Source organism: Antedon bifida, chromosome 9 (assembly GCF_963402885.1).
Source record: "Antedon bifida chromosome 9, ecAntBifi1.1, whole genome shotgun sequence".
Taxonomy (NCBI): Eukaryota; Metazoa; Echinodermata; class Crinoidea; order Comatulida; family Antedonidae; genus Antedon; species Antedon bifida.
Window position 1 is genome coordinate 11,598,588 of NC_136234.1, and position 24,248 is coordinate 11,622,835.

The 24,248-nt window shown below is 33.6% G+C and overlaps 4 protein-coding genes across 4 annotated transcripts in view; 3 read left to right on the forward strand and 1 right to left on the reverse strand.

Annotated features, from left to right (window-relative positions):
- LOC144852742 (son of sevenless homolog 1-like) overlaps nt 1-13,631 on the reverse strand; it is a 51,750-nt gene extending 38,119 nt beyond the window's left edge. The window contains exon 1 of the mRNA XM_078710706.1: nt 12,746-13,631. Coding sequence (XP_078566832.1) covers nt 12,746-12,832 — 87 coding nt within the window. The 5' untranslated portion in view covers nt 12,833-13,631. The remainder of the gene's footprint in view (nt 1-12,745) is intronic.
- Nucleotides 1-24,248, forward strand: part of LOC144852740 (SRA stem-loop-interacting RNA-binding protein, mitochondrial-like) — a 204,474-nt gene that overhangs the window by 102,779 nt on the left and 77,447 nt on the right. The window lies entirely within an intron of this gene.
- On the forward strand, nt 16,220-19,560 carry LOC144851573 (uncharacterized). Its single transcript, XM_078709098.1, has 2 exons — nt 16,220-18,362; nt 18,559-19,560. The coding sequence occupies exons 1-2, from the start codon at nt 16,254-16,256 to the stop codon at nt 18,781-18,783; spliced, it is 2,334 nt and encodes a 777-aa protein (XP_078565224.1). The 5' UTR covers nt 16,220-16,253; the 3' UTR covers nt 18,784-19,560.
- On the forward strand, nt 20,339-24,141 carry LOC144852739 (DNA-directed RNA polymerase II subunit RPB9-like). Its single transcript, XM_078710701.1, has 5 exons — nt 20,339-20,487; nt 21,275-21,329; nt 22,234-22,307; nt 22,724-22,850; nt 23,448-24,141. The coding sequence occupies exons 1-5, from the start codon at nt 20,405-20,407 to the stop codon at nt 23,508-23,510; spliced, it is 402 nt and encodes a 133-aa protein (XP_078566827.1). The 5' UTR covers nt 20,339-20,404; the 3' UTR covers nt 23,511-24,141.

Genomic DNA, 24,248 nt, shown 5'->3' on the forward strand with positions numbered 1-24,248 from the left:
GTTTAATCAATGCAAATGTGGTGAAAATACCACTGTACCAGAGCTTAGAGTGAAGCATGTATTACAATAAAGACTGTTAGACAAGGTTTAGACGAATTACACCACAATTAAAATACTAAATTTCACCATTTTCATATCGTGCATGGCTATAATTAGCATCATGCTTATTTCATTTATTCTACTAACTGCAACATTGAATGTAGGACGTACAATCAAGATCAAAGTTTGATCAACTGTACATATTATAATAAATTATGCAAGGAATCACCACAAGTAAGTAATTGTATGTCCTGCAATGTATATTACTCTAGAGGCTATCAAATTGTAATGCACAGAATAGCCACTATATACAGTAGAGTTACAAATGATAAAAAAATCCACATAATTCTTGAGAAAAAATCAGTTTATTCTATAGTTTAGTATCTAATGATTGGACAACAAAAAAATAAACATTTTTGATTAGGATTTTTAAGTAAAAATAATTTATAATTTTAGTTAGTATATTATTGTAAATGTTAGTATTATTATTACACATTTAACACAATAATACAATACAATAAATAAAACAACCATAATTGTATGCAATGTCAAACTATTAAATTTCTGCGAGTATAATTTTCTTCAAATGCTTTTTATAATTTTTTATAAAACAACCAACTGTAGACTATATTTGCATCATGATTCAGATGATTTGGTTAGCAAATGCAGAAAGGATTACGGTAAAGGATGGCATTGTATTTTATATTTATTTATCATCGTTAATGAATACCAAAATTACGAATGCAGAATAATGTATGACCTATAGTGTCAAACAAAATAGTTTATGCGATCACTTGCTTCTATAGCATTATCATAAAAATGTAAACGTAATTAACATTTAATTGTGGTCTGACAAAAGACCTCTAAATCAGGACTCAACATTTTGAATAGGAGAAACGTTAATTTAGAGGTCAGATGAGATGCTGAGAACAAAAGATCAAAAACCAACAATAATCAATAGGCAAGTTGAGATAAACAAAGAAATGAAAGTACAGCATGGGATTCAGTAACAAAAAGCCATTTTCTTTAATATAAATATTTTACATTGCAAAGAAAAATATCCAACATGGCTGCCAAGCAATAAACATAATTTTCTTTAGATTTTATTTTAAATGCGTCGGGAATTTCCATCTTGATTTCAACAACTCGCCGTATTCATGTATATAATACTACTACTAGATAAGGAATGCTACTAACCTTGCAAAAATATTCACATTAGATTATGAATTAATTTCTTGCAATGCGATGCACGATTCGCTGTCGTCTAGTGTATAATGGCGACTATCGTACAAGGTCATAAACCTAACATTAAAATGTATGCGAAGCAGCTCCAGCTGCAATCCGAAACATTATTTATCAACTACAAACAGGTCAACGGTTAATGTAATAATGAAAATAAATAACATCTCATTAGAAATTATTGTACTTTCTCTATAGTAGTTACGATATAAGTGGATGCTTACCGAGATGAATAATTAGCAATGGCGATACCCAGGCCAGCTGGAATGAATGCGACTGTAGAGTACTTTGCTATGCTTACAGCTGAGTAATTGATCAAGTGTCTTTTGTGTTAGCCTATACCCACAAAACAATGCCTGAAAACATCATAAAGGGTCATAGGTCACAATGAACAAAGAATCTCATCCTCCACTGCTAATTTTTGCCTAGCTCATCAGTAAGCTCCGAGAGAGCATTAACAACACTGCCCCGGGAAGACTGAAGAGATAGCTGGCTGGCTGGCTGTCCTGGAACAATCTCATGAATATCCAGCTGCTAATTTGCATAATTTCAAGGCTGCGTTTAAGATGGCTGATTGCGCTATGGAATATGAAGCAGGTTTCATTTTGCACAATCAACTGTCTGACTATACATGTAATTATCATACTTGAGAATTAACCTTACTAGCAGATTTTTTTTACTCTATTTTCTCGAGCAAAAGGAGAAAATGAATATTATCTATACTATTTGCAATTTATATCTAAAGGATAACATTTAAAGCAAAAAGCAAAAGCAGAACAAAGGAATGGTGAATTAACATGTCTGAAGTTGTTGCGTGGCAGTTGAAATTGGAACATAAAAATGCATACAGTAATGCAATATGTTGTGTACGAAACACCACAGTTTTTATATTAAATTTAGAACTTATCCATAATAGGATTTTATTAATATTTTGCAGTCCATAGAGTACCATACCAATGGTATTTATTTTGTAAACTAAAATTTACAATTATTTTAATAATTAAAATAAATATTTCTATACCATTACTATATGGTAATTTGTACAGCTTTTGGCATGAAATTTGTGTGGCTGATAAAAAAATATATCTTTTATTTTATCTATTTACCAATTTCAAATTATCTGCGAGTCGGGTGGCCAAGCAGTTGTGTCGGGGAACTGCGCAGGTAAAGTGGTCAAACAGTTAAGGCAGGGGCGACGTTTGAGGCCGATTCCACTAGTGGTGGAACAAGTCTTTTGGTATAAGGACTATAAACCGTAGATCCAGTACGCAGTTTGCCTGTGTACAATTTAAAGAACCTAGTTCATCTTTCGAAAGGAGTAGGGGGAACCCAGGTGAACTGGTTCACAAAAAAGCCCCTGTGTCCGGGGATTATCACATCTGATAGTGAAAGTGATTAATTTACTATTGGTAATCCTTGGCCATGTGCCTAAAGACTTAAAATAAAAATATATAATTGAATACAAAATCCTGGTGTAGGTTTCTGGTTCTCTTTGTCCACACTGGTGATGAAACACTGGTGATGAAACAAGTGTTCCTGGACATGGACTCAACGAACGTATCCAACCCCATGCATCTTTTGAGAGAGTAGGCTCATTGCATCCACTGTCTCTGGTGAAGAATAAGCAGTGTTTTTTCAATGGCACAACACGAATAGACTCTATAGGGAGAAGGAAGTTGTCTGGGTTCATACACCTGTGCGCAATCCAGCATAGTATAGACTGAAAGTTATCCTTTTAAATTTACCTTAAAAAAAATTGCCGTAAAAAACGAAAAATATAACACTTTGGATTACCCAGATGTAAAGTAGAGACTAGATAGATTTTGTTTTTTAATATGCTGCATGGATGTTGTTAGTTAGGGACGATTGTCAAAAAGCTACGGGTAGGTGGGCAAAAATAATTGTCTTGGGGTTGGCGCTGTGTTTATTAGCTTTAGACTTGGGGTGGAAGACATATTAGGTGGGTGTTCTCCTCCAACTGCATGAAGATTTTGAAGGTGGGTGTCCCAGTCCAGCACAATTACTTCCATTAATTAGTGGTGCTATGCATGCCTTCCCAACAATACTGGACAAGTTAAGTGCCTCAGAGATTAGTACAGTAGTTTATATAGTGCCTTTTATGTTGTGTTTATGTTTGCTTTATATAACATATACAGATTCCTTTTATTATCCAATACAATGGAAATTACATTAGTGCTCATATCTTGGCTTGAAGTCTTAAATAAATGTACTGTAAGGGGGAAAAAGAACTATTATCTAACAAATCTTTCGTTATATAAAACGAGTACTTGTAACGGTCCGTCTGCATGTCTACCGTCCTCATCCTACAACTTCTAACGATAACGGAGTCGATAATATCGACATGAAGAGGATGATTGGCGTCTTCCAATATAGCATGGAACACATACAAGGCGTTCGCTGCACACTAGAAAGAATAAAGCATTTGCATAGACGAACCAATTGCATGGATATGCATAATAAATATTTGGAGGTCAGTAAACAGGCGCTGATTAATAGGCGGAGGCTAAACAGACTTCAGTCTCCCCCACCCCACACACAATTTAACAGCCATGTCTTTTTTATCTCTTTATTTAAATGAAATATGACTAGGCCTACATATTAAATGCAAATCAAAACAAACTACTGTCTACTCTGTGTGAAGAACAAACAATCAACGGTTCCCACACAGAACATGCGCATCTCTAGATGCGAAAAAAATGTCATAGTGTTTACCAGCAGAAAAGAATGTTTTTTTTTGTTGATTGCTGCACGATACATAAGAATTTTCCAAATTCCAGGCCAACTATACTGTTTTGGAAAGTGGCATTTATCAAGAATTTTATGTACGAGAGTACCATTTCTGACCATCTATCCATTATTTTTCACCTTGCCACAGGCCCCACCATTGGGGGGGGGAGGATTGTGGCTCAAATACTTAGTCTGAATCTAATCCTGGATCCTCCCCTGGTAGAGTTTACAAATGCAGAAAAAGTATCTGGAGACTCTATAAAACGTGGTTAAATCATATAGGGCGCTTTCATTTTTTATGATTACCAAACATAGAGGGCGCTATTTAAAGATCTCTGGCATCAGCATCTATTGAAGTATTACAATGATGCACTTCTATTTCTTCAAGTGACTTCTACCTTTAAAGTTTGCTTTCCACTGGACAAATCCAACATCAAAAAGAGAGAAAAAAGCGTGATATCCATTAAAAATTTTTCCCTAGCTGAGTGCTCATGAAAATAGCATACCTCATTTCCTGAGCTCTGATTGGTCGCACAATTTCTACAAATAACTAATTCCGCTGAACAAAAAACTTGGGAAGATAGAAATATGAATACCAATATGCGTATAAGCCGACACTAATGCATATTATAGCATTATATAATAGATTTTGCAGAATGTAGTAGTAACACTAACAAGGCAATCTAACAAGAGGATGCTATGCTCTGTTAGATCAAAGGTTTCTTCTGTGGTTGCGACACGATCAGTTCCATGCTTCCTAAACGTTTTTTACTAATTTTCGGTTGGCCAATTGGCTTCCTCAATGTTTGTTAAACTGTGTATTGGTACTTACTTATTTATTCAAAACATTTAATTATAAATTAAACAATGAGTTATTACAATTTCATGCAAAATTACGGCTGTGTGTAACAGCAAACTGTAGCCTGAATTTGTCACAGCCAATCATAAGATCTAAGGACTGTAATACAAGTTCCTTTTTTGGTGAGGCAAGCTCAATCCTGTTGTTCGATTGACTTGGGTTAATTGATTAATTTAAAGATGTATTGTCCTCCAAAAACATGAACAATTATTAGATTAATAAAATCAGTTTATTATTTGTAATTTTAATAAAGTTAATCACTTCCCTGTACAAAGACAAAATAAATTAAACCAAAAACCCATTGACTGGCACTGCACTGCCAGCCAATTTGACTATTTTTACTTTATAGTTTTTTCAGGTAAATATTCTTTTCTTTTTTCCAGATCCAATTGTTGGTCAAAACATTGAAGAGGTCTAAATTAGTAGCAATGCATTGAGCAGATCTTTATCTGAAGTTGAGAATTTCCAAGAAAAGCAGACTAATGTTTGTATTCAATCCATAAACATTGAAAAGTAGTTATTGTCACCAATTGAGTATATATATATCATTTTGTAAAACCCAATACATTTTAGACCTTGATACAAAGTTCACCAGGTCAAATTGATTCCCAGGGGCCAGTAACAATATGAATATTCATTGTACCAGGGTTGCTGATACATACCCTGGACTGAAGTTCATTTGATTAAATAATAACTTGCAGTGTATTTGTAATAACAATTTCCAATAAAATTCTATTATAATACTTTCTGTAGCTGACAGATCATAAATAGTAATATGAGAAGGGGATGTCTTTCACTGTCACTCTATGATCTATATACAATTTTTAAAACTCAATTTATGAATACTCAAGCTCAAATTCATAAATTTCAAATGGAAGGCATAGCAGGCAGGATCCGATTCTTTAACTTGAAAACTAACATTTGGTCATGTTTGTACAGTACAGTAAAACATGCATTTTACGAACATTCAGTTTATAAATCGTCGATTTTACGAATGGGTTATGACACGATGAAGTCATTGATGAACAAATGAAATGTTCAAATGATTTCTGACTTAAACTTAAGGTTGAAATTGAAAGGAATCAGCAGACGGCCTAGAAAAAAATAATCAGAGACTATGTAAACTACAGTATACAATATGCTAAACTTCACAGCCATGCCACACATATAAATAATGTAGGTAACCGTGGCATTCTATTTTTTACATACGTCGGATCGGAGGGATACATTTTATGCATGCATGACTGCGGTGTGACTTTGTTAGAATCGTTCAACATTCATGGCCCAGCTCACTGTGCTTTACGCATCCAAATCTGGGCTGTATATTACATCCAGGAACTCGTTTTCATGTTTGTATCAATTCTTTTTTAAATGTTGAGGGCCTCATGAATATTAGCCTCGGCTGTTTTGAGTCACTCTCATTAAACAAAGTTTAATAAATAATGTGCATGTGATTGTGAACAGACTGCCTGATTTTGCAATAATGCTACACCATTTGGAAAGTGTAAACATAGTCTATAACTTCTGTCCTGAAATTCAAGTAAAGATCAATACCTTGAATTAAGCCATGCTTTATATCAACAAGTCTTCGCTGCATTTTTTGCTGTACTACTACTATATTTTATGAATATGTACAGTAGGCATGGTTCCACTGGCTAAACATTCCATTTTATTTTTTAAAAAATCAATGTCAAAAGTTGTCTGGCAAACTTCTTTATGATCTCAATGTTGGTGCAGGACTTTAGGAACAAGACAGACTGAAAGTCTATTACATTAAAAATGTTTCTAATATCTGGAGGTGACTACTTGTTGAATCATAAAGGATTGACAGTTTACTTGCTAAAAACAATTGTAAACATTATAGAGGGTGCACTTTCTAAAACACAGTATTAGATAATGTACTGTAGACTGGTTTATAAAATGTTTGGTTATTTAAAATTACTGTCGGTGATTAATATTCAGCTGAAAAGAACTTTATCTTGTTTAATTATCTTTGCATACTAATTAATATGTTTGCTATATCTGATTTTCTAAAACAATTCATTAACGTTTAAATATCAGTCATCTAATAATGAGGATCAACACTTTTGTAACTTTTTCACCATATAATAGTAGGAAGGGTCAATTAAAAATTATTTTTGTTTTCTGTATTAAATAATTAATATTAATTAATAATTATAGCTATAACCTTTATTTTTAAATCTTGGTAAAAAAATCAAATAACACATTTAGTTACATTAATATTCACCTTTTTAGATAGATACAGTAGTTATTATTTTCAAGATGTTTTTGTTGCTTTTTGTTATTATTTATAATTATAAATTATAGACATACAGTAAGTATGAAAAACACAGAAAATGCTGACACTGACAACCATTTTACAATTTATATCATCATCCCAATGAATAATACAGTCTTGGTAAATCATGAAAAAATTCTCGATTGCACTGGACTTAATTTGGTCAAATTAACCGAGTCGCCGGCTGGATTGACCAGAAAAAATCCAATCCAACACTGACTACAATTCCCTGTAGTAAATTAACCAAGTCCAATGGTTACATTTACTGACCACTGCCTGCCCAGTAGAAATGACCATGGTCTCGGAAAAAGTAACCACGCCAGGTAAAAAGTAAATTCCGCTTCAGGTTATCACATGGCATTCACCTTGCAAGTGCATATTCTTTAACATCACAGTTACAGTTCAGTATATTTTGGTAAAACTTGCTGCATGAAATGGTCAAATTTACTTTGGGTAATGTTACCTGTACGTTGGTTAAATTTACCATTCTCCTATTACTATTACAGAGCACAAATTATATTCTAACAAAATAATATATTCAGATTATTTGTAAAATTATAAATAGCAATAATTTGCAAAGATACTATAGTATGTGACTTTAAATTGTTGTTAATGTTTTTATTCCACTCGTAGTACTACGAACTACAGTAGTACATCTAATCCATTCAAAAAGGTGAATATTAATGAGGGTTGCTTAGCAACCTGGGCCCTTGATTCCGTGATTAGTACTACAGTATAGCGAAACAATTGTATTTTGTTGCTCATCTATTGACATACAACAAAAACTTAATTTTCTCTTCATTACATCTATTGTACAACAGAACATATATATATATATATCTTTCAAATTTGATCTCATCACATTTTGACATTTCTCTATCTTAAAATTTAGGAGTGATTCATTGTATAATATTTAAGATTTAATCTTGGCTTAGTCTTACTCATTGTACATCACAGTAGAATTTTGGAAATTTTTTGGCACAATTCCAAATGATTGGATCCTTGTTGGAAAAGTTTTGACTCACAATGAGTCATTAGCCCATGATATGTTCAAATGACACCACCAACAAATTTAAGTAATTCTTAATTTGTGTATTGTACATGTTAGAAAATTGAAACAATGAACTAAAAACGATAGAAATTGATTGACGAACAGCTAACTGTATACCATGAACAGATATAACTTGCATTGGGTGTTGCGATATAGAGACCAGGGTCCTTTCAGTTTAAATTTAATTTGAAGGGCTTCAGTCTACACACTGTTTACATGGTACTGTACTTTCATCATATGTACCTAGTATCAGTATTGCATTGCATTTTTGACCAAATACTGTAGTATTGTTCGTTTTACCATAACTTCTGGTTGGAGGACTTTCCGAACCACATCGTTAATTCTTCTTGCCCACTGACAGTTTAACCTCAAACCAGTGCAAATGCTATCACTCGGTATAAACTTGGGCAACATACTGTAATGAGAATGCTTTCTGCTTTTCTCTTACAACTGTGGCAACTCACCAAGTAAAGGAAGTCCATGTGAAGACAACGGTACAGTAAGATTTGGTGACTTGTAACTGTACAGTATTAATCATGTATTAAAAGGGTGTAACCTAAACAGAAACCATCTCAAAGTTACTGTACACCTGATGTCAAACATATGGGGATCTTATATTAAATTTATGCAACAATCAATCATTTTATAATTGATTTATCAATTACTGAACATTTTGTACAAAAAAAAATTGGTTCACAATTAAATCAAAAGTGGTCATTGCCAATGTCAGTGGAAAGTTTTCCTTTTATAGTACTGTAGATCTTACTGAAATGATGTCATTTCTATTCTTAAAAGTTGATTCATACTGTAATTGGTTATATGAGAGATGGACCACAATTAGTCTGTTATGTTTACACAGTACAAAGTATGTAACAATTTAACATATCAAATATGTACGGCTTCCACTCATGGTATATTGTAACACCTTTTACTGTAAGCTTGGTTCTCACTCGGAACTGTAAATAAATGGGTTACTGTCGCTTGTGATTGGTCAACCCAATTGTGTTGCGCTACTGTACATTGCTGCACTTTGTCCACGTGGGAACCAAGCTTTAAATAGGTTTTCGTCCACATCTACTTCCTTGCATTTGATTATACCGTTAAAATGTAAATTACGTTTGTACCTTCAATTTTAAATAAATGTGCATGAATAAGCCGAATCTAGACAGGGCGGTTCTATGTAGCTAACAAGTTTCAAAAAGCTTGTAAAAATAAAACTACAATACTGTATATTACTGATCTACTGCATTCAGTTCAGAATCGACAAGATTGGAACATGTGTACTGTTATACAGTAAAAACATGCTCAGTGGTCTAGAGGTACACGAAAGACAGGCTAGAGTATTAGTGGGTCGGTATTTTTGTTTCTAATGCCAAAGATAGTCATACTATGGTCTCCATGCACACATGGCACTGCGCATTAAAGTTTGGGCATTTCCTTCTGTACGGGTACCTTCTCCTCAGTAAATGTTATGTTAAATGTATGGTCCTCAAGCTTAACTAGAAACTGAGGAAATTCAGATTAGGCCCTCCATGGACCCACGGCAGCCAGCGCCTACCTGAGACGATCTCCTACTCTTTTCGAATAGTGTACCAAGTTCTTAACATGCACTGCTAAGTACACGGGACCAACGGATTTACATCTAATCCGAAGGAGAGTATTTAAGCATCTTGCCTTAGGATGCAATTTAGTACAGGTATGGTACAGATAACCTCGAGCCCTTGCCTATCACATGCTAGTCCAATATTAACATTACACCATCACTCTCTGGTGTATACAGAAGCCGCCGCTATTTCTAGATGGTCTCCCATCCAGAACGCAACCGGGCCCAACATTGCTTAACTTCGGTGATCTGACGAGAACCGGTATTTTTATAATATAATATGGCAGTATTTATAATATATCTTTGATGACAGAACTTAAAATATGCTAATGCTATTTAATAATGTAATTTTCAAATTTGTTTTTATTGGGAATGTGACAATGACATACTCGTACATTGAAGATTACGCGCATACATATGTGTTATTAATGATGTTAGTTTGTTCCAAAGAACTAAACTGTACAATAATTGTCTTGCAGATCTAAACACCACTATAAACCAAAAGAACCGACATCTTAGGGGGTGACTTGCAGTTCTGGCAAATACAATGCAAAAGTTACAGTAGAGCATTACATTCAATTCGGCTCACTTAAAATTACAATTTCTCTGAGCTCCCTCTAAAGATCTGCAACTGCATCATTACTAAACTTCAAGAAACCTCAACAAATTGTTAATTTCATCAATTCATTCAATACCATTATGGAAGAAAATGTAATGTTTTGTGTAAAACACAGCTATTCAGTTTATGTCTGCTATGGGACTACTGGTTGAAGTAATAACAAATTGACTAACAAATTAGGCCAGAAATATCATATCACAATACCAAATTATGTAAAATTAAATCATTTTCATTATTAAATAGCTCTTTTTGATATGTTTAAATTAGGTCTAGCAACTACAATAGGCTTTTGAAAATGGTTAATAAATCAAGGTCAGCTTAAATTGACAATGCATTCATAGTGTTCAATACAATTGAATTATCATTTGCAGAATTTCCTTCTCAAGAATCCAGGGACTATTAGTTACACGGTATCGATAGTAGTACCTAGATTGAGATTGTACTGATTATTAAACAAAGTAGTATTATATAACAACAATTTATGCACAAATATAATTTAAACCTACATTTTTACCTAATTCTATGATCATATTCATACCAATATTGAACTGAATTGATAATTTAATACACATACAGTTAGTAGTAAGCTACAGTACAGTATGTAAGCAAGCATGCTATTTTGAAATAACTGTATACAGTACTACAATAATACAAATTTAAATCGTCTATTTATTATAAAATGTTTACCGCAATGCACAAAGAGCTAATGTTTTTTTCTTCTGCTATAAAACAATTGCACAGTACCAATAACAATGATGATTAAATTCGAACTTCCCACACATTTTATTTTTATTAATTTATTATTCCTACAGTACCCTTTCTTACAGTGCACTGCAAACATACTGTAGTTTTATACTGTAGAGAAACAGTACAATTTAAAACCTTCTAAATACCAATTTGGAACAAAACTATGTTCTCCCCTTGTATTAAATAAGGAATAATAAGACTAGTATAAGTGATTGTACAGTAGTACTGATATAGTATCAGTAAAGCAATTTTACCTGCAGTACATTATTTACAGGTGAAAGAAAAAAAATCTAAAAATTTGCTTTATATTTTAACCCTTTTGTTAAACCAGGGTCAGTAGAAGGAAAGTGAAGACAAGGAAGTTCAACATCATGGGCATGACATACAATAATGAATTGGACAGGATTGGCAGTGCCAGCATGCAGACAGAGAATGTTGGCGTGAAAAGGGGATGATCAATGCAGTCGCGATTCGCACCACCGGACTCGACTAAGATTGAATATTCAAAACACAAGAAACACAACTTTTGTTAGTGTACAGGTACAGTAGAGGCTATCTGTGATACATGCCTCCATTTACTGTAATAAGTCGTTAAGCTTGGTGACCAACTATTGTATGAGGGACGTACTGTATCACAAACATGTATGCAATCTGTTACAACTACATGTGATTAGTCATCAAATTATTTGCATACACCTACTGTAAAGCCAAGCTCCCCTCTCAATTTAGTTAAAAGTATAGCTTTTAATACCATGTGAGTAGGTACAGTAGCTATACAGCATCCACACACAGTTGTCAGTCCTGTAGCCAACCAGACTTAAAGCCTGTATTCCATTAGCTGAATATGTTCACGCGAATCGAAAGCATTATATACGCATGCATAAATATCTTTCCATCTTCCAAATCCTTTTCTGCAATACATTCTCTAGTTATTTAAGTGTTTCGCTTCCACGAAATTGGTAGTTTGAATCGTTTCTACTTTTTGCGAAAAATTGCGCAAGCAATCAGAGCCCAGGAAATAACTAATGACGTTCATGAGCACTCATGTAAATCAAAAAACTCGCCACACACGCGTTATACTGTACATGAAAATTGTACAGTAGTGTTGTTAGTACAGTTAGTAGTGGTAATACAAATTTTGTTTCTGCGAAACATTGGATTAGCGCGAATAAATTTGCTTAGTTAAAAAAGGCTTTAAGGAAGGTACAGTATAGCCCTGATTAAATAGAAATGGGAAAAATATGCTGATGAAAATACCAAATAATGTTACATTCATTCGCAATGCATGATTGTGATTATTACAATAGGGTGCAACAATCTTTATTATTCCTAATCAACCTGGAATTAGTATAGTATAGTATAGATCATCAATCAAGTTGTATGTTTCATGTGATTGGCTGTGATCTGTGAAAAATCAAGATGTGCTGCTGTACTGTATGTATCTGAAAATAAACTGTAGTTACGGTACAGCAGTATCAATACATTTATTTGTCATTAATTTTAATGTTTACAATTCTTATCTAATATACAAAATTACATACCTTCTTTAGGCCATCTACAAATTGTCCTTTCCATTTACTAGGAGCCTGTACAAGATTTTCACTCTCTGGCTCGATTGCGGTTGCCATTATGACATTTCGTTATAATATCCACGAACAAGGCAATGCTCAAAATCGCAAAATATTCTTTTACACAATCATTATCGTAATCTCCAGACTTTAGCTCTTAAGTTCCTCAACCCTGGAATAATTGGATTATGTTCCATACAGTTTGTACAATTCAGCCAAAACAATGACGCTGCATTTAGTAGGCCTAGTAGGAATGGCACAAATGACACCTCCTTGGAATCATTTACATGATGGTGCAATGTTTGTATTCCTTTTTATTTTATGACAATCAAAAATATTGATAATGACTTAACAATACAACAATCAATGATTAAAAAGTGTCAAATAAATGCACTTTCAGTTAAATATGCAACTTGTCTTGACACATCAAGTACAACTTTAAATAAAGGTTATCTCCAGAATGACATTATAGTGCAGACATTAGTTAGGCCTAGGCTAGGCCCAAAAACTCGGACCTTCCTCTATATGTACACCCACTATACACCACCACCAGGATACGAGAGATGATGCCAGTGAGTGGCGTTTGCCAGGTTCTTCGCAGCAGCAGCGAGATAGATAAATGAGATCACCATTGAACTCTATTGAAACGATTTAATAGTTGGACAACGCCAGAATAACTAATATTTAAGTGTCAAAATACATATCTGTGTTAGAATGTTGCAATAATCAATTTAAATTCCACAGGCCTACACTCTCGTACACTGCGTAGAGGGAGAAATTGAGGAAGCAGCAAGATGGAGTACAGTACTATCCCATGATGCAACGGAAAAGAGGGCGTATAAAAATAGTTTTTCCCTTGTTTTTTATACACATTCCAATGATAACAGGTTACCTTTTGAAACATGAATAATATCATTATCTTTATAAATTAGCATTTTTTCCTTTTAAAACATAATTTATTAAAATTTTTCAGGCCTGATTATTCTAACTCATGTTGGCTACTTAGGCCTATAATTCAATTAACATGAAGTTACACTTTTAACAATTGTAATTTAGGCTAAGTCATACATGGACTATGCACATGATATTATTTCAAGAGAAGCGTATATACAAATGCTTATCAAATTTTAACATGAAATTATTAATCTATTTAAAATACAATAAAAAAACAAAGTAACATTTAGGCCCATATGCCTACATCTCAGCAATTTTCTATCTTTTTTAAACGTGAGATTGTGTATGACGCCTTTGGCGGCTACAATACGGGATCGGGTCCGAGTTCTTTTTTTCTCTCTCCACGGTGAGTTTCACTCACCTTTATTTCATATTTGTATTACAAAGGGGCCTACTCATTTTGAATAAATAAATATTTGCAATCAATCAGTTCTTATTTTTATTTTGCTTTTGCAGAGTATATAATAATTAATATAAACACAAGTTCTGAACTTCCCGGGTGATATTCTGAAATCATAAACACCACAGGCACAGAACAAATTCTAAACACCCGGTGATAACAAATATATATATTTTTTTATTTTAAGATTCCATTTGTCTTACAGATGTAGATCAATAAATATAAAAATACAATTCATCATTAAAATATTTTGTTTAATGGAAAACACAACTCAGTAGCTTTTTACACCTTTAGTTGTACATCTTTAGTAACGCTTTTTATGTTAATTTATTATTATTATTTATGTCTATTTTAGTTTATTTGCGAAATCATCTTCACATTTTAAAAAATAAATGAAATTATTAAATTAATTAAATCAGCATTAATAAAATACATTCATAGAATGTATAAGGATACTCTTATTCGCGCCGCGGCTTTAGCCAGCTATATTCCCAGAGGACATTCAGAAACAGTTAGGCCTACCATATAGACCTACGCGAAGCTTTTACTCTATAGCCGCCGACAGAAATGCTAATGTTTAAAAAAGTATCGATTAATGTAGGTCCATGCTCGACGACTCAAAGAGCGTCTGGGAAAAGAGTCTATGAGAGTTATGCGCCTGACAGAGACACTGACACAGGTAGGTAGAAGTATAAAAGAAAATACCTACCTACACTTACGCCAACCTAGCAATTATAATAAAGGCATATTTAAAGTAAGTCTACAAGGCGGAATGCAGTCCTTTTTAAATTTAAAAGATTGATTAAATTAAAACAATAATTCAATGATAATCTTAGTAGCAACAAAGAAAAGTTAACACTATTGACTATACATTCAAAATTAAATACATTGTGGCGAGGCGAGCTTAGTTTCATGTTGCTAGATTGCCTTGGGGAGATAGCCTACCACGAGTAAACTGTTCATTTAGAGAGGATGACCGACATCACCCATGCCGTCAAATCAGCAGCCTGTCACTGATCAAAATATAGGCCCTAATTTATCTAGGTGGATTGGCATTTTGCCTAGTTTTACGAGCTTCTTTTTACAATTGATTTAACCTTTTCTTTTATCTTTCTTAAATAAATAACAATAAGAAGATAATACATTTGATCATTGTCGTAAAAAACGACTTAATATACACTGTTACTTTATAGCTAATAATAAGTTTAGGCTATCGTAGGCCTTTTATTATGCTCGAACAATGTAGGCCCTACTTAGCTACGCCTATCCGGAATGATATGATTTTCCATCAGTTGTAATTAAAACACTATACATTTTATACACGTTGTCTATTACGACAATCGTTTCATTTAGAATCAAAATTACAGATGGTGGTATAAACGACTGGATCACGAATGACGCATCGAGCCACGAATACGCTTTGCTCCATTTTCATACTTCACAGTATGATCATGGAGGCATGAAATTATTCTAAATATACAATTTATGGACTTTCCACGATAGACAGCATGAGGCTTAAAATAGATTGCGGATATATTAGAGTCAACGCCTACACTATCCGCATTAAATTATCTTGTCTCCTATATTTTTTTACTATACGGACCAGTTTTCAGAAACCAAATAGGCCTACACATCATTTGAGTTCTACACGGTAAGATTATTTATGACATGAGTTTAGGCCTATAAGTCAACAAATATCAAGGTATTTCACTGAAGACTTTGAAGATATGTAATATTTAAAATGTAATTATATTTAATCAACCAGTCGATCAAGATTACGACGTTCCGATGTTAATATATACAATTTCCTTGGCACTCTCGTCACGAAGACAACATTCTCTTTCTTATCGGCCACAATCAGCTGCTGACTGGATTCTATTTCACAAACGAAACTTCCTTCTTTCTTCCGCCAATCGTAAAAAAGCCTACTTGTTCCGAAAGCGACATTCTTGATATTTTCTACATGACATGGTAAGGCTAGTTCGTTAACATAGAACTATACAATCCTTTGACTTTACATTTTACATGAAAACAAATGTATGCGATTCCATTTCCAAATGAATTGGACACTGTTACTTATTATTTGTGTTTCTCTCTGCAGTGTGGCCACCGTATCATCGAAAAACCATGGCACAGTTAGAGATTGAGCTGCGTGAATTTCCATGCCATTTCATTTGGAAGCTTGAACAAAAATCTATAAAGCAATTTCGATCATTGATGGATTCGATTAATGACTATATCAACGAGTGTCCTGCTATGAAAATTGAGAGTTTACTGTTCAAATGTTATATTTTCTATTCAGATTTTAAAGGAAATACAGACAAAAATAAAACTGGTGCAATAACGTGCATTGATGAAGTGCGTAGAATTTTGCAAGATGATTCAAGGGAACAACCTTTTAAAGATGGATACTTGGCAATAGCTCTTGCTATCGAAGCTAGGCTCAACCGTCACAACAGAACAAAACTGGCCTCTAATATCACAGAGCTACGAGGACTTGAATCAAAATATGAAATCTACTCAAGTGAGCGTAATAAGTTTACAGCAAGTATATGTTCAACAAAAGGATTTGCCCTGTCACGTGTAGGTATGATTCGATATCCTGATAGTATTAAAGAGCTTAAGAAAGCAGTAGACTTGTGCCCAGAGGTTGTCGATTGGCAGTTTTGCCTTGGTAAAATGATATGGAGAATCGGTAAAGCATCTTCTAGACGACATGTAACAAATAAGGACATCTTAGAAGCCGATCGCATTTTTCATAAAGTCGTAAGTGAGGATCGAAATAATAACTACGCACTTGCCATAATGGGAGAAATAAAGAGAAGGAGTGGTGCAATTGAGGATGCAAACATCCTATTAAAGCGCGCTCTCGGAGATCCCATGCAAACCAACACAAAAATTCTTGGTGAGGTGGCACAGTGTTACCGAAGAATGAAGAAGCATTCCGAATCATTGGAAGTTTTACACGTCGCTGTTAAACGAAAACCAACTTCTTTCATATTTCACCAACTCCATTGTGTGTACAGAGATATGCGCCAACAACAACCACCCGAAGATTATCTTCAAAAGGCAATTGATATGAATCCATCTAATATGGGTGCTCAGTGTGATCGCGCTAAACAATTTTTTTCGAGAAATGAGTATGACAAAGGACGAGCATACTATGAATGGATACTAGATAATAACCAAAATGACCCTGAAATAACAATTGAAACCACTTACATGTATGGAATGTCTCTAGGTAACATTCAACATTTTGAAGATTCAGTTGAGAAATTTGTAATAGTTGTAGATAAAGCTCTTGAACTTAAATTGGACGATGATCCACCTCTTTTCCCTCATGAAATTAAATGGATGGTAGATGTAGCTGCCAAGCGAGTCAGGAAATTTTATAAACGTAAACCAAATGACAAAGAATCTCTTTTAAAGTTGGCAGAGTTAGAGAGAAAACTTGGCAATTCAAAAGAAGCCTGTGAACACTATAGACATCTTTTTATAATACTAACACAAGTTAATGAAGATACGAGTGATCTTAAATGGACATGTCTTGAATACTTAGCCGAAATAAGCACTAAGCATATGAAGATGGATGACGTCGATTTCATCGTGAATGAAATGAAAGAGCTGAATCTTTCAAATCCAAAACCTGAAATACTGGATAAGTGCAAGGGAGCACTAGCGCTTGAGAGAGGCAGGGTTGCTTTAGCTGATGGTAGAAACAGTGATGCTCATAAACTGCTTATTGAATCGGTAGAATTTGGTAATATAACAGGAGCAAAAATTCTTCTTGGTGAAGTCAAAGAGATGGACAGAGGAAACAGAATCTTCTACATAAGTTGTGCCCACATTGATATTTGTATTGATCGGAGTCAAGATAACAACAATGAATTAAAAGCTGATCTTGAGTCAGTGCTTTCAGATGATACTTCAACAGTAGGAATTGCTTTGAAAGACTTACGAGACACACAATATAGAATGGAGCGTAATATTCTGCAAAAAAGTTCACAAGTTGCAACATTAACGAAAGACGTAATTCACAAATGCCGAACCATTCTTAATGAGACAATGGTGGCATTTAAAAATCGCCACTATTCAAACAAAAAGACATCTTGTGACTACCAGAACCTATATGATTGTCCTTCAGAGGATGTTCAAGCCAAACTAAAATTAAAAATTGAGAATAATTGGCCTAACTTCGACAACCAATTTCCAGATTTATTTAGTTTCCTAGTTTCTGTAAGTAAAATGTTATGACATTATTTTAGGCTATAGTACAATACAACCGACAATACATCGGCAATACATAATTTTTCTTTTTTATTACAAGACTCGACAGACGCACATTTGTAATCAATAACAATTACTGTATACGGATTAAAAGCCTGTATGTAATATCCAAATATTATTTTATGAAGTTATTATTTTTTTACAGATACAACCAGCTTCAAATCCCAACGCCAATAATTGGATGTTCGCTTTGATTGTCATGGATAACAAACGTAAACATGGAATAAAATTTGGCGATGAACTAAATGTAAAGGTTTATTCTGATACGTTAGGTAATATGGCAGAACAGGAGTTTACTACTCTATATGTGGCAAGAGAAGCGTGTGACAAGATTCTAGATACATTGGAGAACTTTTATAAATATTTGTAAGAAGTAGGCCTACTCTTATTTTTGTATGGAAGCTTATTTTCTAAAACTAACTAAAATTATTTTCATAATAGTGATATCAATCAAAGAGTTTCATTTTTCGCAATATATACATGCTTTGACATGATTTACTAAGTAATTTATCAGTATTTGTTATCCAGTTGGTTTTTTTTATCTATTATACATCTTTATATTTGTATTCTCCTAACCATATTTGTTCTCCGTTTATAACAACTGAACCAAAGGTATACATTCTTTCATAGTCAAATTTAGAACTTCTTCCGTGGTATACCCACATTAACAATTCATTTTGAAATATATTTGCATTAATGTTCATATTGTTTAACTTTTTAATGAGCAATTCTGACACTACAGGGTTAAATGCAAATCAACATTAATGATCTAACATATGACATGTTGTTATCTAAGTGATATATATGCTATTAAATGAACAACCAGAACAGCATCTTCAACACTACGTCGGCTTGCTTTTTGATTAGTTGAGGTGCTTTACAAATCAAGTTCATATAAAACTAGATTTTCTACTTCTAAAAAGTCAATGGGTTTTTTGGTCCTCATTAAGTGCGCGCACACTTGCAAATATCCTTTGAAACATAGAGCAAAACATTTTTCATAATAAACCTTAAATAGATAATTTAATATTTAAATTATATTATATATTATGATTTATTATAATAATATTTAAAAAAAATTAAATCTGGAAGAAACAATGTATTCTCTTTAATTTTAATGAAAGAAATAAATGTTTATTTGATTTTATCTGAACGTTATTGTTTTATAATTTGTGTTTTTATCCATTTGAATGTTTCCGAATGAAAAATGAATGAAGTGTAAAATAATCTAATAACTTCAAATTATTGAAAAAGAATTGAAACACAAGTGCTCACCGCCCGATACAATAATATAAGGCATAGCTTGGTACTCAAAATTTAAAAAATACGTTTTTTAATTGTTTACCACTGACCATGACTCAATAAATCCCTTTTGTGACAACACGAGAGATTCGTGTTTAATACATGCCCCCTGCACTACGTGTACGCGTGTATTTATTTCTCATTTTTACACGCCCACACACTATACGTGTGTACAAATAATAATTTAGCTTTTATTAATTTTCTGAAATTTTGCTTGATGACATCCCTACCTTTTCCCGCCACACCTCTAGGCATCAAAATAAGAGGCTGGACGGAAGCATTATGAAACTGAGGCTGAACAAAATGGGAAGTTTTAAACTCGTACTGAGCATACGCAAACCCCAACGTCTGGGAGAAGAGAGTCTATGAGACTATGCAGAATATCAATACGTCAAAAAGCCGAGCGGCATTTTTTGTAAGAAATATTTCTTTTTATTCTTTATTTAGGAACAAGCAGAATAAACCGGATAAAATCATATTCCACGCTGTTACGTAAAAACAAGTTAGTCTAGAGCTTGGTGGAAGTCTCATAATAAAAATGATGCCCATTTTTATCTAAATAGGTGGCGCCATGACTTTTTAGCAAACTGTTTTGTTTATAGGCGCGCTATAGCTGGCGCATTTTAGTCGAGCGAAAGACGGAGGAAAAACGAATTTGAAGTTATTTTGTGAGATTATTATAAATTAAAATGGATATTTTCAGCTCTGAATTTCAAGAACCTAAAAGAAATGCAGGCCCTGGCTTTGTTGGTATTAAGTTTTGTCAAGAATGGTTAGTTTACACTGTTTACATCTGCTGAAGTTAAGCTGGCTAGCCAACAGGCTGACTCCACTAACAATTAATGAGAGAGCGGCGAAGCCGCCAAGGTCGTCCCGTCCCAAGAAAGAGTTTCTCCCTACTAGGCTAGCTAGGCCTACTCCTCTAGCCTATCTAGGCCTATTGTTTCAATAAAGTTGGTATATTGAAGACCTGGCCAGATGTGCAAGCCAGGGCCTATGCCCATACTTGGAATGTTGGCTTGTTTACTAGGCCTAGGCTAGGCTAGCTAGTCCTAGCTCTAGGCCTATATTATACTAGGCCTATATAATAATATTAATATAGGCCTAAGCTTCTGCTTAATACTTAATAATAATTCCTGCAAGTTAAGTGGGCTAGGCTAGCTAGACCTACAGTATTAACTTAACAAATTAACAATCATGATACCATGGAGGATGATACTGTGTGTAGCATTTTCAGCTGATTTTCGGACACCGTGCGATGTGTCTTTAATTTTAAGTTCTTTTTAATTAATTCACTAGTAAATTGTATGACCCACTATGCGACCCCCAGGAGAGGTGCATCATTGTCTGATGAATTCAGCCTTGCAATGCATCAAAAACTTACCTGTAGTGTGGGTCATACGATTGACAAGTGCATAAGTTCAAAAGATTTGTTAAAAAGCATGTCTAGGATCCCCTGTACATTTTTTGTCATTTTTTAAATACAGGTCCCATAGCACATTGGCCTATAATCTAACTGTTATCATTGACAACTAAAATGTATTTTGATCCGTTTATAGTAACAATATGCTGTATCCAAAAGAAGATAAAGAACATAGAATTCTACTGTATGCTGTAAGTATCTTACTGTATGAATTTGATATTTATTTCATTTCATCACGTATAAAAATAGAGATGAGTACCATTGTCATTGTAAAAGTTGAGTAGAAATGAAACCGGGACAACCATAACAAGAAAAAAAGCTTTACAGATAATGGTGCTTTAAAAAGAAATCAGTAATAATATGATTTTTGTGTAATAATGTAAAATAGCGTACTGTGCATACTATGTTGTACAATATCTGTAGCATGTAACTAATAATAATTTATAAAGATAAAATTTAAATATTTTTAATTAATAAGAGTAAGAGTTCCAGAAGAGATAAATTAGAAATAATTAATTTGTTATCACCTTATTTGGTTGTACAATGGACATCATTATGTCTGCGGATTATTATAAGAAAGGCAGTAATTTTACTCTTAAAAGAAGCGAGACCAGTTAGTTTGTTTGCAATTTTATTTGCAATTGGAATATTCTGATTGGTTCTTCATCAATTGTTTTTACCTTGTAACCCTCTCATTTATCTCAATACTAATAAAATAATACACCAGCCGTAATAGTAATACTTACTAAGAAAATTAACGCCATGGCTAGAGACACAGCAGCTTCTAACTGCTAAATGTATAGATGGTATTTCTAGACATTAAAATAATAACTAACAAACAACAAAAAACATTGTGCAATGAATAAAAGATGCAATCCACAATTTACAGCACTGGACTGTGTACACTAATAAATAAAAAATGTTTATACTGTATAACTGTACACTCTAAATTGAATAAAAATGTTGTTGAGAGGATGTAAAAAGATATATACGAAAGCTGTTTTAAATATCATACAGTACTGCATGCAAGTCCATTAGTAATATTTTTTCTTGATTTTTTTAGTGTGAACTAATTAATGTTTGTTTTATTTAAAGTGTAGGAATTGTGATTACCAGCAGGAATCTGACAACTCCTGTGTTTATGTGAACAAGATAACGCACGAAATAGAGTAAGTAAATAATATTTAATAATATACTGTAAAATTCACTTCAAGATCTTTCACTGGTCAGTGTTTTGCGAGGTCAATGTACACACACACACAGCATTTGTTAGTATATTTCTACTTTTGCAGTTTTTTATCTTAAAGGATAGCTTTGGATGTTTTTCTATACACTTTAAACCTTGGAATTAATATTGATAATAACCCCACTTATTTTGAAAAAAGGCTTATTTCATCATGCTTGTTCTGCTGTACCGCTAATGAAAAATAGCTAGGCTTATATATATATATTATATATATATATAATATTGTTGCAAAGGTTTATAATTTATAATAAAACAACTTTAAACCCAGAGCACCCCTTTACCTGCAGTATTAGACCAGACACAAACATAAATTTGCACTGTACATTTACTATTTTACAGTGAACTTACACAAATAGTGGCAGAAGTGAAAGATGACCCAACGTTGCCAAGAACAGAAGACCATCCATGTCCCAAATGTGACCACAGACAAGCAGTTTTCTTTCAGTCTCAGACAAAACGAGGAGAGGTACTGTTGGTTCCACATTTGACCGCCCTTAATAACTACACTATTTGGCCAACATTGAAATATAGATAGCTTTCGATTTTTTTTTCAGGTCAATCAATATTTCGTAGGTCGTTGCCTGGACCTAACCATCAAACCTGTGAATAGCGAGGGCACACGTCCCTTATATCTCTGCATGCACACAATGAACTAACGTGACATAGTTGATTGTCGGTTGTTACAAATCGACAGCTCCCTACTGTCCTACTAGGTGTTAGTTATCCATTCACAGGCAAACATACACAAAATGCTCTATATGAAATAATGTCTAGCCTTTGGAAGCGTTTGAACTAGTGGAACCCCATTGAGTGTCCCCTTAATAGAGTTGTCCCCTGAATAAGGGTTGGCCATATAGTAGCATTAAAACATATACCTCTGCTCGTTCATTTCATGGGAAAGTGTACCTTTTTGGGGTGTCCACTGTATCTCCTCTATTGTATAGGCACTACAGACAGGACCAAAATAATATCTCAAATTTGCCCATATCATTGACAATGGTAATACTGTATTATAAATGTTATAGTATATATTTATATTGAACACTTTAATTTTCATTTGTAGGAGGGAATGCGCCTTTATTATGTATGTACTGCACCTGACTGCAAACATCGGTGGACTGAATGACAAACTATGAATATGTGTATACAGAATATCATTATGTTGAAGATCCAAAGAGACACTACTGTTTTATTGTACAATGCAATCATTCCCTTTTGTAAAATCCTATTTAGGTGATACCTCTATTCAAAGGACACCGTATTCAGAGGAAAACGCTATTAGGGAAACCCCTCTTTGGGAGACCCCTATTCAGGGATCACATTCCCATGAAATGGGGAAATATATGTATAACGGTACAGCAAACACCAATTCATGAACACCTATTGAGGGGACATTTTATGGGTCTTGGAGGTGTTCCCCATTAATAGGTGTTCAATTTTATATGCAAACATTTGTATGGTTATTCAATAACATTTGTTATGGATTTATAATGTATTAACAGAAATGGCAGCAATCTGTATGGTGTAGTTCTCAAAAATACTTCATTTTCATTCTCTTTTAATTAAGAAATGTTTGTATGTAGAATTTTCTATTAAAAACTAAAAAGCACAAGTTTGATCTTAGATTTTATTTGTCTACTGACAAAATTCCATTTTCACAAAGACAATGTTTTGTTTTTAACAAGACATCCAGTTTTAATAAAGCTATAAACACGCATCAGCTTTTACAATTGCTTGCTTTAAATACTGTAGTTCATTTTAAATTAAAAAAGCAATCTCAAAAGTGGGAAGGGTAAATTAAACAGACCAAGATAATTTTGATATTATAAAATTGAATATGTACAAAATGAATACTATATTTAAT